General features: G+C 49.9%; 1 protein-coding gene across 1 annotated transcript; it reads right to left on the bottom strand.

Moving 5' to 3' along the window:
• Positions 1–35: 35 nt before the first annotated feature.
• On the bottom strand, positions 36–10,677 carry ALG1 (ALG1 chitobiosyldiphosphodolichol beta-mannosyltransferase). The gene is made up of 13 exons (XM_025916828.2): positions 10,445–10,677; positions 9,445–9,522; positions 9,226–9,329; positions 8,624–8,772; positions 6,804–6,893; positions 6,388–6,498; positions 5,835–5,956; positions 5,605–5,643; positions 5,233–5,292; positions 4,314–4,424; positions 2,997–3,111; positions 1,780–1,855; positions 36–700 (listed from the first exon to the last, which is right to left on the bottom strand). Exons 1-13 carry the CDS (start codon positions 10,650–10,652, stop codon positions 569–571), a joined length of 1,395 nt encoding a protein of 464 aa, XP_025772613.1. The 5' UTR covers positions 10,653–10,677; the 3' UTR covers positions 36–568.
• Positions 10,678–14,504: the final 3,827 nt, after the last annotated feature.

The following is a 14,504-nucleotide window of genomic DNA, read 5'->3' on the forward strand; positions in this document are numbered from 1 at the left end:
GGCTCTTAAGTAAACACACCTCCATAAATCAAAAATGAATTTTTGGCTCAGAAACAAGCATTTCATTTGGGCAAATAAAAACAGATCAAGTATGTTTCCCCCCACCGGTGCCTGGACCCACGTCCATCACGAAGCCAACCCTGTTGTACATGTGGCACGTCTTATTAAACTCTTACAAGGCAGCAGACTGCAGTGCCTCTCCTCAAGGCAGGAAAGACAATACTAGGGACACAACAGGGCAGATGCTGGGAAAGGCAGACACCGGAACGGGCCTAAGAGACGTTGACGATGCCACGTGCAAACAACAGGAAAGTAATAATACTGGGGGGAAAGAAAGACTCAGATCAGGAGGAGAGGAGTGATTGAGAGCCTCGAGGGAGGAAACCAGGGTGAACCAGTTTCTTGGGCCACAAACTGGGTCATAAAAACATTTCATTCCACAGCCGTCATTCCAGCTGCTGTCCACTGGGAGGCACTGCTCTAAAGCATTTGTCAAGGCCAGATAGGCTAGAAGAGGCTAAAAGGAATTGGGCGTCGCTCAGGAGCTCTCAGTATTTGGCCCAAAGGGTCATGTGTCCATAACCAAAGGCAGCACCGTCTGCTTCCAGCTCTCATCCCAACGAAGCTGCTCTGATTCCCGGAGGTTCTGCCGGAACTGGCTTAGCTTGCCAGTAGGATCAGGAAACGCTGAGAAAAGCATCTAGAAGAAAAATAAAGACCAGAACTTAACCTCATCACTGCTTCCCACCCCTACCCAGGTCCCACCAGAGAGCTGTCCCTCCTCCTTCCCAGCAGCCTGGATTCTGGTCCCACTCCAATCACAGGCAGCCAGGCCAGTGATGCTACTGAAACCCTCTGTCACTGCACTTCAAGAACCACTGTCAGTGTCCTGGAGCCCCCAGCAGGCCTCCTGCTCTGACCCAGCCTCCATGGCAGGCTTGGCTAATTAAATGTTCTCAAAACACAGCTCTGACCCGGAATATCCCCGACCCAGCAAGCCCCTTCCTCATGGGGCACAAGAAAACCCTCACACCCTGGCCCGTGCTCCTTCCCCTTCTCTGCTCCTACTTAACAGTGCAGCCAGGCTGCAGCATTTTCCACCCACTGTGCCCTGCTCAGCCACAGGCCACTCCAGCAATGTTCTGTCCACCAAGAGCACCCACCCTCAGCCTCTGCCCAGCACCGTCCAGCCCACATGCTGGAACTAGGCAGTCTTCCAGCTTTGCTAAACTTTATCAGGAGTCTCCAAACTAAGCCAGTGGACCAAATTTGGCCCCCAGCTGTCTTTGTAAGCACAGTTTTATTGGAACACAGCCACACCCCTTCATTCACAGGCTGTCCGTGGCTGGTTTCATGTTACAGCAGAGACTATGGCAAAGCCTAAAACTTTTTCTATCTGGGCCTTCCCAGAAAGTTTGCTGCCCCTGGTCTCAACTGCCAAGAATGATGATGTATTACTTTTGTAGTAAGTGCCCTTTGAAGACTCCCACCCACCCTCAGGGAAAGTTTGGGAAGCCCCCTTCACGCATCCCTCCTACTCAGAACCAGTCGCTCCCTAGACAGAGCACACGGTCTACCAGCTCTGGCATCATCTGTGTGGTGTAAGCTCCACAAACCCAGAGGGCAGTCAGAGCATGTCCAGACCCCCGAGCCCACTGAGGCCCAGCCTCTGAGACCACTGCTCCCGGCCTTAGCTCTCGGATCCAGCCTGGCCGGCCACAGGAGCAAAGAATTGGGGGGCGTGGGTCGGTGCCGTGGCATGGGGGCAGACGTGATTACCTGCAGCTGAGCCGCCAGCTCCTCAGAGCCCTCAAAGACCAGGCCATTTTCGTCATGTTTCACAAGCTCGTGTAAGCTGCAGAGGGAATCACAGAACCAAGAGGTGCCTAGAGAAACCCAAACCCTGCGGTGCCCACCCGGCCTCCCACACCACCCCTCCCACAGGCCAGGCAGGGGTCAGAACAGTCTGCTTTCAGTGAGTCTCAGATTTAGCATCTGAATAGAAAAAAGGCCTGCAGGGATACACATTAAAAATCCAAAATGATTCCAAAGAGGAGGTACAGTGAACACACATTTGACCTTTTCTGCTCTATGCTCTTTTCAGTGACTATGTGCTCAGCGAGTTCTCCATGTTTTTTTCTTTTTTTTTTTTTTTTAATTTTTTTTTCAACGTTTATTTATTTGTGGGACAGAGAGAGACAGAGCATGAACGGGGGAGGGGCAGAGAGAGAGGGAGACACAGAATCGGAAACAGGCTCCAGGCTCCAAGCCATCAGCCCAGAGCCCGACGCGGGGCTCGAACTCACGGACCGCGAGATCGTGACCTGGCTGAAGTCGGACGCTTAACCGACTGCGCCACCCAGGCGCCCCTCCATGTTTTTCTTAATTGCACAGCAGAGAAACAAGGTGAAAGGCAACCCCACTGGAGGTAGACTTGGCATATTAAGGATGACTTTGCTGGGTCACCAGAGAGTTGATGCCAATGTGCCCAGAGCTCAGGGTCTAACAGAGGCTATTTCCCATTCAGAGGCTGGCTCCTGAGCTGGTGGTTGAGCTACTATTTCTCTTGTACTGAACCTCTTGTAACACCGCCCTCTCCAAACACCATCTTCACCAGGAAAAGTGGTGACAGAGAACTACACTCATTTAACGGATTCCAATTCAACTGTATGAGCTCAGAAAGAGAGAAATAAAACCAGGTCAACTGTGCGGTCAATACCAGCCACCCGTCTATCCATGAGCAAAGGCCCCCTAAGTAGAGAAGACACATGTTTTCTGTCGGACATCAGCTCTCCGTGGAAGCCCACCCCTTCAGTAGGGTGCAGCCCTCCCACAGAAACCCCAAGGGCCCTCCCCCCAGAGGACCACCTGGCAATGCTGCACAATCTTCCAGGGCAATTCCTGGAGCAATTTTGACCTCACTGGCAACACCCCCCCTCCACCCCCACAGCTGATTTGAGAACCGAACCCCGGGAAGATTCAGTTTCTGCTCCTACCACTGGAAGTTCACGGCACACACGGGCAGACAGCACCCGAACATGTCCACCACCTTCATGGGCAGGTCCAGGCCGCTGGAGGATTTGTGCAAGCACACACCCAGGTCTGCCGACCCTGCGAGGTGGGGGCAAAGGGAGTGGTCAGAGCACCACCCATGCACCCGAGGAACACAAACCCTGAAAGGACTGTGGATCGACACCCCAAGTGGGGAATGGAACGTGGGTAATAATGCCACAGGCTGGAGAAGGCCAAGTACATAGCAGACCTCCCCAACTGCCACTCCCAGCCACTCGGCCCTGTTTGAAAACTACCTGCCTGTCACGAGTAGTTTTCTTTAGTCAGACCCCCTTTGTCTACTTAACCACAATTTCTTTAAAAAGAACCTGTAGCAATTATTGCTGAAGGGGTTCAGAGTTTCCGCTTGGGATGATGAAAACGGTTTGGAAATAGGGCGATGACTGTACAACACTGAACATAATTAATGTCACCAAGTTGTACATATACTTTAAAATGGGAAAATCGTTAAAATAGCAAACTTTTATTGTATGTTTTATCACAGTAAGGAGGGGGGGAAAAAACGTAACAGAAAACCAGCTGTCTCTATGAAAATAAAGCCAAATAAACAATCTGACACCACTAAACACTGATTAGAAAACCCCTGCCAACCAAAGGCTTTCCGCTGGAGACTGCTCACTGGCTGCGGGAAGATGAGGCCTTGGAGATACATCAGCACTAGGCCAGCACGCCCCTCCCAGAGAAAGGAAGACAGAGGAAGCCAGGGAGACATAGGGGAGTCAATGCTATTTAGCACATTATTTCTACACCTCCCAAGCCACTGCCCTCCCAGACCTGGGGAACGTGGACCCCAACCCAAGCCCAGGACCAACCTTCTGCCCAGATGGAAAAGCAGGACTAAATGGAGGGCTTGGAGAATAAGAGGACAGAACCCTCTCAGATCCGTGGAGAAGACGTCCAGGCCCCAAAGGCAGGAGGAGCCGGCACACCAGGAAACAGCCTGGATCTCCCCCAAGTACAGCCAAGAGCTCCTCCAACAAGTTCCTGGCACATGGCATCCCCCTGCCCCACGTGGCCCTTGAGCAGGACCCAATCCAGCCTCAGGCCTGTGTGTGTATGGCCCTTGGTCTAAAAATGACTTTTACTTTGTATAGGGTTATAAAAACAAAGAATATACAACAGAGGCAAATAAAACACTTACTATCTGGCCCTTTTCAGGAAAACTCTGTCCCCCGTACCGTAAGATACTCCTGTTTAACCCTCAGCTCTCTCCCTGCAGTCCCCCTACTGAATGCCCTTACCTAGAAGCAGGGGGTAGTCCTCAGCCTCCAGCCACGGAGTACAGACTTGGATGTGCTGGAAATGCTTCTGGCCGATGAGGCCTCTGTAATACTCCTTCAGAGGCCCTTTGCCTTGCAGAGAAAATCTGAGTCACTGCACTGGGCCCATCTCTGGCTCCATCCCATGGCCTTGGGACTCAGAACCCCTGCACAGGTGTCAGGAGAAGGCCCACATCCTACAGCTGTGATCAGGTCCCCATGTGGCCCCTTCCAGACCCCTCAGGGGTATGCACCCTGACCAGTGAGGCCACGGCCCTTCCCCCAGCAACCTGCATCAGTGGGTCTCAGGCTGGGAAGGTGGCCAAGATAAACTCTGGCGAGGCACCAGAGTGCCAGCTGGATACAACTTCTCACCCAGACAGGCCTGTGCCTTGCTTGATGCCCCAGGTGGCATGGTGTGTGCAGTGGGCTCCTAGCCACCCCTGGGAGCTCTGGGGCCAGGAAGAGGGGAGTATGCAAGTTGGGACAGCAGGCCCAGGACCCTGCTTCAACCACAGCTCTCTGCTTCTCTCTCCCATCCTGGGCTACTCTGGAAGCAATTTTACATTGAACTCTTTAGTTTAATGTGGATTCTTTCATTTAAAAAAAAAAAAAAAAGATGCCTGGAAATTGCTGCAAGAGTGGAAAGCTCAGCATCTCTGAGGCCATGCTATCCAAGATTCAACTAGAAACATGCCCTGCTGTCAGGCCCCTCTGAGCCTCAGTTTCCTTCTCTGTCAAGCTGGTATAGAAAATCCTGTATCACAGAACTGTGGTCAGAATTAACAACACAACAACATCACATGCCTGGCATGGGGAAGGCACACAATAAAGGGAGATGCCTTCATCCCCCTCCACTGCCCCCCTTTAATATGGGAACATGGAAGATCCTTGGCAATACCTGTTATCACACAGACCAGAGAAGGAAGGCTCTCTCCATCCAGGATCAGCTGTTCAAACTCTGTGTATAAAAAAATAAATGATAACCAGGATTATCTTGTCAGGTGAGGAGCGGTTGGGGGAGCACTGGGGGGACGCCTCTCCCAACCACAAGATCAGTTTCCCAGAGGTGGCACTTCAGACCTAGGGTCTGGTCACTCAGTAACCCAAATGGGGATCAGAGGCACCATCTCCACCACCGTGTTCTTAGGCTGGCCTACCCAGTGGCCCTGGGGGCAGGAACATGCTGCCAAAGACACCATGCAAGGCCAGGTGAGCACCTCACAGCTCAAGAGCCAACAAGCCCAGCTCCTGATCAAAGCCACACACCTACTTTCTAATGCTGCCAGCAAGATGGAGAAGTCTTCATCTTCTGTAAGAAAAGAAACCTAAATGTCATGGGCTGGTTTCTAGACGCCTCCCTCCCAACTCAATACTTCCCCTTTCTCATCAGGGCCCAATGTCCTTAAATACATGTGGGGCAAAGGCCTGGCAAGGGCAAGGATAATGCAGGCTTAGCCAGGTGCTCATACAAGCCCCAAGGGTCCAGAAGGGTCCTGAGACCTGTCCAGCTCGTGCTGCTGACCAACAGGGCCGGCCGCCCACGAAGATGTGTCACCACCCCACTCTGAGGATCCCGCTCTGTGAAGGCCGACCTCTCTGTGTCTGGGTCCAGGGGTTCTGAGCTGAAGGAACAGAAACAGATCCCATGAGATGGTGTCAAGCAGGCCCTCGGGCCCCAGGACAGCCATCTCCTACCAGAGTGAAGCCCATAGGCTCCCAAAGGTCAGGACGTGGCCATGTCAAAACCATCATCCAGCCTCTGTTGCAAAACTCTCCTCTGTTGTTACAGTGCAAAAGCAACCAGAGACAATGCAAAAACAGATGCATGTGCTGCACTGTAATGAAGCTTTATTTACCAAGACAGGTGGCAGGCCTGTGGTCATAGTTTGCCAACCCCTGGATTAGTGGATTCCCAGGTCTGCAGCCAGAAGATGAGAGAGGCCAGGCTAGCAGTGAGCAGACAGGGGACATGGGGCAGCAAGGACATGGGGGAGAGGCCAGACAGTTGCAAACACAAGAGAAGGGACATAAAGACTGGGGATGGGAGACCTACCAGGCCTTGAATGCAGAGTAGGTGCAGCTCAGCTTCATAAAGAGCCGGTGTTGCAGGCCCAAGGGCGTCTCTTTAAAGAAAGATGCTGGCTTGTCATAGACGGTCACGGCCCTGCAATGAGATCGTTGAGGGCTCTAGAGAGAGCCAGAGAAAAGCCTACGGAATACATGATCCAAGAGGATCCAGAAAATAAGAGCACTCAGAAGATCCAAGTCTCAGACAAGGACAAGCCCTGCTTGGGGAAGCACAGAGACATGTTCTAAGACCAAAAGTGCATGGGGCATCTGGCCTCCTCCTGCTCCCTCAGCTTCCCAAACCAGGAACCCTCTCCCAGACCCTTAGGGATTTCTACACACCCTGCCAATAGGACATAGTAGGCATTGCAGCTGGGACCCCTCGCCTCCCCAGGCACCTACTTGATGCCCCAGTTCTGTGCCAGATCTTCCCGCATCGAGTTGGTCACACACAAGTTCAGGTGTGACAGGCGCCCACAGAGCTTCTCGTACCTGAAAAGACATATCACTGTCAGCCCAGAGCCTTAGGCCTTGGGCCCCACCACCACCACCACCACCTCCACATGACTTGACACCTTCTGATGCAGAAGAACACAGAGCTGGGGTCTCCCAAATCGGGTTGCTGGTGAGGCACTTTCCCAGAGTTTGTGCTGAGTTCCATCTGTACTATTATTTCCTTTATCCCTTTCTTTAAGTCATATCACTTTTCAGCTTAAATACGGTTAGAGGGGCGCCTGGGTGGCACAGTCGGTTAAGCGTCCGACTTCAGCCAGGTCACGATCTTGCGGTCTGTGAGTTCGAGCCCCGCGTCAGGCTCTGGGCTGATGGCTCAGAGCCTGGAGCCTGTTTCCGATTCTGTGTCTCCCTCTCTCTCTGCCCCTCCCCCATTCATGCTCTGTCTCTCTCTGTCCCAAAAATAAATAAACGTTGAAAAAAAAAAATTAAAAAAAAAAAATAATAATAAATAAATAAATAAATAAATAAATAAATAAATAAATACGGTTAGAAACCTTATCTCTAAAGAAGGGAAAATCTAGTCTCTCTTGCCACAAGAGAAAGAAATATAGTAAAGGCCTCGTTATTAATCTTAGCCACACTGTGCTCTTGCTGCAAAGGCTGTGGGGCTGAGGCTTGTGCATTACCAAGGGATGGTTTTAAAAATGTTAGAGAGGCCTTAGTGACAGATTAACTCCCAACTGAGACTTGAGCCCTGATCTGAGGGCAGAACTGAAAGAGAACCAGAAAGGGAAGGAGCACACAAGGTTGTTCAATGCCACTGGTTTATCACAGCCGGCTCCTCACTCAGGATGCAGAGAAGGCGAGAGAGCTGGACAGCCTGGGACTGAATTTTGATCCTCATACAACAATATCAGCTGTGTGGCAAGCAGCAAAATGGTGCTCGACCTTGGTTTCCTGGCTTGTAAACGGAGAGTGACCACAGGACGTTCTCACCAGGGGGAGTGTAGACTGAACAGGATAAAGGGCTTGGCCTGAAGCCTGACATGCAGCATGTATGCACTGATCGTTTGCTGCGGCAGCTGTTACCACCCTCAGTGAATGTCCCTCAGGGAGAGGCGGCAGATGTCGCCCACTCAGGCTGAGAACATGACTCTTCCTGCTCCATGTCCAACCTGCTCCCACAGGCCCTTCTTCCCTCTCCCTGTCTCACTGACTGCAGCAGGCTGTTGCCTGAGTCCCATTGTCTAACAGCAGCTTCGGTTTTTATTTGGGCATCTGGTCTGGGTTCACCTGGGACCCCAGGTCTCACAGAAGAGCATTTCCCCTAAGCCTGAGACATCGGGTTACTGCAGCCCCCCTACCTCAGTGGGGTGTCAGAGCCTGGCAGAGGAGCACAAGCCAATCAGAAAGGGTCCCTGTCTCCACTGAGCCTGTCAGTGGGGGTTTGAGTGCCGGGAGAGCTCCCAGCACCTAAGAAACACCTCCAGGACGGAGTGTGGAGAGAGAAATGAGAGGGGATCCTGACAATGCCCTTTTGAGCTTAAAGTCAGCCACGTCTCTGGACTTTGCAGTTTTAGGGACCAACAAATGCCCTCCTTGCCTTAGGCTATTTCTGTCACTTGTAACCCAAGTCAGCCTAATTCCCCAGCCTTGCTCTCACCCCCAAAGAGCACACAGGGGACAGCTTCACCAGGTCTCTGCACTGGCCCTTCTTCCTACCAAGGTTCAGGGAAGGTGTCTGCACCCTCTTCCAAGACCCTTACCACTTGGCCAGCAGAACAAGCGGGTGGCTGGAACCATGCACCAAACCCATAATGGAGTAGCCATAGTTGTGCCAGTCAATGACGAGCTTGCTTGCACAGAGGCAGCCCACAAGCCAGCACACAGCAATGGCAGGCAGGCCCGGGGGGTTCTGGGAAAGAGACACTCAAATGAAGAGAAGGAAACCCATACCATGGTCAACAATAATAAACTGAGTGAAAACAGTTGCAACATACATAACAAAGAGTCAATTTATCTTTACAAACCTCCTGATAATTAATAAGACTCTCTTCTCACCAAAAAACAAGTATAAAAGTCATAAAGGAAGGGGTGCCTGGGTGGCTCAGTTGGTTAAGTGTCCGACTTCAGCTCAGGTCATGATCTCACAGTTTGTGAGTTCAAGCCCCAGGTCAGCCTCTGTGATGACAGCTTGGAGCCTGGAGCCTGCTTCAGATTCTCTCTGCCCTTCCTCCACTCACACTCTGTCTCTCTCTCAAAATAAAGAGACATTAAAAAAATTTTTTTTCAATAAATAAATAAAAGGCTGGGCAGTAAAGGAAACTTCACAATGGTTCTGAGAGAGCAAGAGGAGACTGACATTTACCTGGAGAAAGATGTAGGCTGCTGGCTCCCTGCACATCAACTTCCACAACAGGTACACTGACTGAAAAACAACTTTGACTCCATACTGAAAAATGTGGGGCCCAACTGCAAGTCAAAAAACACCCGTTACTCCAAAAGGAATTCTTGGCAATGTGCGGGTCCTCCCCTCACCCACACACACACACAGATTCAAAGGAATCTGGAGTTGACAGCATCCTACCTGCAAGTTTCGGAAGTTCTGTCAAACTCACAATCTGAATTCTGTTGTTCTGCAAGAGCTCATCATAGGGTCTGGAGTCTGAAAAGAATGTCCCCTTCAATGCACTAGACAGGGCAATATAAAGTCAGATGATCCCCCAGCTCAGGCTGAATAGTGAACAGTGTTTTTGGAAAATAAGAGTTTTCTCTCTGTTCCTCCATAGCCAGAACAGAGCATGGGGACACTTCTTGTCCAGAGTCTCCCCCAGAGAGGGAGGGTCTCAATGGTGTCCACCTTTATTTACTTAACACAATGCCTGGCACATAGTAGGCACTCAAAATAATCTAGATTCCTTGAATGGTGGATTTATCCCACCATGGGGAGACCCCTAGGAAGTCTCACCCCACTCCTGCACCCTCCCACAGCAGAATCTAAACAGGGACCAAAGGCAACCAGTGCTACTCCCCCTGTTCCCTGACACACGGTTGAGCTACCCTCTAAAGATGTCATCCTGAAGGAGGATGAAGGAGCAGACACCCCTGCTTTTGCACACTGAGAGTAAAAGGTGGAAATGCAGCACAATGAAACCTCTCCTGCCTGCACAGCTCTGCACCGAGGGTGTGGGATGGAGAGGAGACAAGTTGTCCCATGAGACACAGCCTGACAAAAGTAGCCACAAGGAGCTACGGTTACCAGCACTGGCCCCCGAGTCACACACACACTAGATTCCAGTCCGTCTTTGCACTCACTAGGAGGATTAAGTGAGACTATATGATGAGTTCACTTAATTTAGCACACTCTTGGCATACGGCAGGCACTCCATTAACGCCAGCTGTTCCTAGAGACCCACCCAGCAGAAGCTGGGCAGAAACCTGGCCAGAACTAGATAAACCCAATCTCGGAGAGCTGTCCGAGAGAGGAGGGAGAAAAGGGACGTCCCCGTCCCGGCCCCCCTGGGCAGGTCAAAGCCGCGGGTCAAAGGCTGAGGGCTCAGCCTCCCTCCCAGACCCCGAGCACTCACTGCAGAAGCCCATAAGGGTCACGGAGAAGCCGCTCTTGACAAACGACAGTGCGTGGTACTGCATGCGGGGGCTGCGGCCCACGTCGCCCAGCACCACAATGATCACGTGCCAATCCGCTCGCCCCCGCCGCCAGCGCTTCCACGGGACCAGCAGCAGCAGCAGCAAGGATGCGGCCATCACCAGCACGGCCACGCAGGAGACCGCCATCTTGGCCGAGCCGGATGGCAGTCACGTGACGGCCCTCTGTGGGCCGGGTGCTCAACGCGCAAAGACCCAGCCTCCGAAGTGGGCGGAGAGAAGGAAGGTGGGGAAGTGGTTCCCTAAGTGGCGGCCCACTGAACCTCCCAGGAGCCTCTGGGGGCCAAAAATTAGTGATATTAAGGTAAAGCTTCTTCCATGTAAGGATCTAGGAACAATGTTTTTCAAAATTCTAAGATAACTTCAAAATACAGTGAAGCAACAATTTGTATGACTCTCATCAGCATAAGGTTAAGAAAAGAGGCCAGGGGCGCCTGGGTGGCGCAGTCGGTTAAGTGTCCGACTTCAGCCAGGTCACGATCTCGCGGTCCGTGAGTTTGAGCCCCGCGTCGGGCTCTGGGCTGATGGCTCGGAGCCTGGAGCCTGTTTCCGATTCTGTGTCTCCCTCTCTCTCTGCCCCTCCCCTGTTCATGCTCTGTCTCTCTCTGTCCCAAAAATAAATAAACATTGAAAAAAAAAATTAAAAAAAAAAAAAAGAAAAGAGGCCAAATGCCAGAGTACACACTGGCTGGTTCCACATATATGTAATCAAAACCACACTTTAACTGTTAGAAGTCAGGAGAGTGACCTGCCTTCGAGGGTCGGGGAGCGAGTGGGAGGGAGCCAATGTGAAGCTGGTGGGTTCTCTCTACTAACCTGGGTGCTGATGAGGTGGGGGTGATCCTTTTGACACAATTCATCAAGCAACAAACTTGTTCATTTTTCAGGATGTTATGTTGTACTTGAATGAAACACTTAAAATGTAAAGGAAAAGGACAGAGAAGGAAGTAAAAAATGTGATTTTAAGTCTATGTCGTAAGAAGGGAAATTTTGCCACTGACCTTTTCATTTTACCTTCAAAAGTAGTCACACTGAAGAGTTCAGTGTGTGTCCACGTGATAGCCTTTTCACTTTGAAATGGGTCCCCTTGCTAAGAAACATCGACAGCATGGTGGTGAAGCCACCCTCACTGCCCTGGGTGGGAGCTGCCCTAGAACCTGCAGAGCACCACCCGCCCGCCAGCTGTCTAACGCACTCATGCATTGGACAAGGAAACGAAACAGCTTCTCCTCCTTCAATAAGAGCCTAGACAGGCAGCACCTTGCAGATGTGTTTCCCTAGTCCCTAGAGCCCAGGTCAAGACTTGGCATATGCTTCCCACCATGTCTTGTGACTCCTTTTTTATGGATAAGGACATTAAAGGTCACACCATTAGTCAGTATGTGACAGAGGCAGGGCTTGAAATTTTAGCTAAAGAGGGAAAGGAAAGATGAGTACATATGTACAGATGGGAGAGATAGGCAAATAGACACTGAGGGCAGCCTCCTTAATCCCTCAGATGCAGGTGCAGGGCCTGGGAGGCTGGAGCACATGCCCTGCCCACTCTCTCCACCCTTTTGTGGTGAGATGGGGCTGCGGTCTGAGGCCTCAGCTTCATGGGTTCCATGATCTGGAATAAGCCACTCTCAATCAGTTGGCTTTTCTGACGTGTAATTAAAGGAGGGGACTTCTCAGCTCAGCCCCTCCTGCTCTGATGATCTATGAGGAAAAGGACCAGGTGCCATGGATATGACAAACCAAGAGTAAATGTCACATTCTGGAAGCTGAATTCCCAGTTGGAAAACGAGTGAGGATTGTTTCTCTAGGGAGAAAGGGACAAGATGCATCACCAGCTTGGGGTGCTTTGGAGCTCAGCCAGCCCTGGCTTGTTCTACTTGCCCACTTGGCATACATCACATGGAAATTTCAGTTCTTCCAGAGGTCAGGAGGGGGTTGTTTCCCTTCCAGAGATGGGAGGTTGAACCCTAGCAGGATCACCTCATGGTTAAGCTGTGGATTCAAGGATCGGAATTCCTGCACACCTCATACTAGCTGTGAGGCAATATGTCACAAGAAGTCACTTACCCCGTCCCCTAGAGCCTCAGATTTTAAGTTATAAAAGGGAATAGGAAAAGTCCCCACTTCAGGGTTGTTTTAAGGATTAACTGAAGTGGTGATAGTGACAAGTCTTACCTGGAACATTCATTCTCAATGGTACGCCCAAAGGAATAAAAAATAGTTGTGGCGGGGGGGGGGGATCTAGCTCTTTTTATGTATAAGGCACAATATAGATACAGTACACACAAAAATATACAGTATAACTGCAGTATCATGGGGTTACCACACAAAAACATATGCATGAGGAACTCTCATACATCATCACTAGTAGGAATGTAAAATGATGCGACCCCTGTGGAAAATCCTTTGGTGGTTCCTCAATAAATTAAGCATACAGTTACCACAGGACCCAGCAACTGCATCCTAAGTATGTGCCCAAGAAAATTGAAGACAGGTTTTGAAACAAAAACTTGTAAATGAATGTTTATTCACAATAGCACAAAGGTGGAAATAACTCAAATGTCCATCAGCTTATGAATGGATAGGACATAATATGATCTAGACACGGAAGGGAATGTTATTCAGCCATAAAAAGGAATGATGTCCTGATTCATGCCACCACATAGATGAACCTTGAAAACGTTATGCTGAATGAAGGCAGTCAGACACAAAACATCATATATTGAATAACTCCCCATTTCTATGAAATGTCCAGAATAAGCAAATCCACAGAAATGGAAAGTAGATTAGTGGTTGCCAGGGGCTGGAGAGTTGAGGAGGCTGGGGCGGGGGTGGTGGGCAATGGGGAGTGACCACTAATGGTTACAGGTTTCTTTGGGGGAGGGGGCGGAAGGAAAATATTTCAGAATCAGACAGAATCAGACAGTGGTTGAGCAACCTTGTGAATATACTTTAAAAGACACTGCTGAATTGTACACTTTAAAAGGGCGAATTTTATGGTATGTGAATTATATCTCAATAAAGCTGTCGTTTTTAAATGTTCAGGAAAAAATGTATAAAAAGGCTGGCGGGGGTGGGGGAAGGAAGGACAAGAATGAAATTAAGTGGTTGGCCTACAGCATGCCCACGGAGACCATCAAGATGCACATTTTGGTGATGGTATTTTTATTATTTTTACAGATCTGTAATCTGTTAACTGCAGCCCTTGGGGCCAGATATGTTTCTAACTTCAGAATTTTTTGGACTTTAACATTATTACGGTGCACATCACGTAACCATCCAGCAAGGTTCAGGATAGCACCTAGTAAATGAACATTAAAATTCCCACAGGAAAACAGATGTGCTTTCACACTGAATGAGCTAATAAGGGCTGAGGGTCTTCACTGTCCAATACAGAAGCCACATGTGATTGCTTGGCTCTTGAAATGAAGCTAGCCTGAGTTGAAATGTGCCTCGAGTGTAAAATGCCAGATTTCAAAGACTTAATTTGAGAAAACTGATATTTTTAAAAATGTTACAAGGTTGATCATGTTTATATTGATTATAAGTTGAAATCATGTTTTGGATCCATTGGCTCAAATTAAATAGATCATTAAAATTCATTTCACCTGCTTTTCTTTACCTTTTTTTTTTTTTAAGTTTATTTATTAATCTTGAGAGAGAGAACATGAGGGCGGGGCAGAGAGAGAGAGGGAGACAGAGAATCCCAAGCAGGCTCCACGCTGTCAATGCAGAGCCTGACGTGGGGCTCAAACTCATGAACCATGACCTGAGCCAAAACCAAGAGTCTGACACTCAGCTGGCTGAGCCACCCAGGTACACATTCTCTCTTTTTTTTTTAATTTTTTAACGTTTATTTATTATTGACAGACAGAGATAGACAGAGCATGAGCATGGGAGGGGCAGAGAGAGAGGGAGGGAGACAGAATCTGAAGCAGGCTCCAGGCTCCAAGCTGTCAGCAGTCAGCACAGAGCCTGACACTC

Source organism: Puma concolor, chromosome E3, assembly GCF_028749965.1.
Source record: "Puma concolor isolate L17-30 chromosome E3, mPumCon1.1.hap2, whole genome shotgun sequence".
Lineage (NCBI taxonomy): Eukaryota > Metazoa > Chordata > Mammalia > Carnivora > Felidae > Puma > Puma concolor.

Coding starts and splice junctions, on each gene's coding strand:
- ALG1 (XM_025916828.2), bottom strand. CDS start 10,652: ATGGCGGTCTCCTGCGTGGCCGTGCTGGTGATGGCCGCATCCTTGCTG. Junction 5,957..6,387: donor TACTCTGCATTCAAGGCCTG/GTAGGTCTCCCA, acceptor CTGTTCCTTCAG/CTCAGAACCCCTGGACCCAG. Junction 4,425..5,232: donor TCTGGTCTGTGTGATAACAG/GTATTGCCAAGG, acceptor TTTCTCTGCAAG/GCAAAGGGCCTCTGAAGGAG.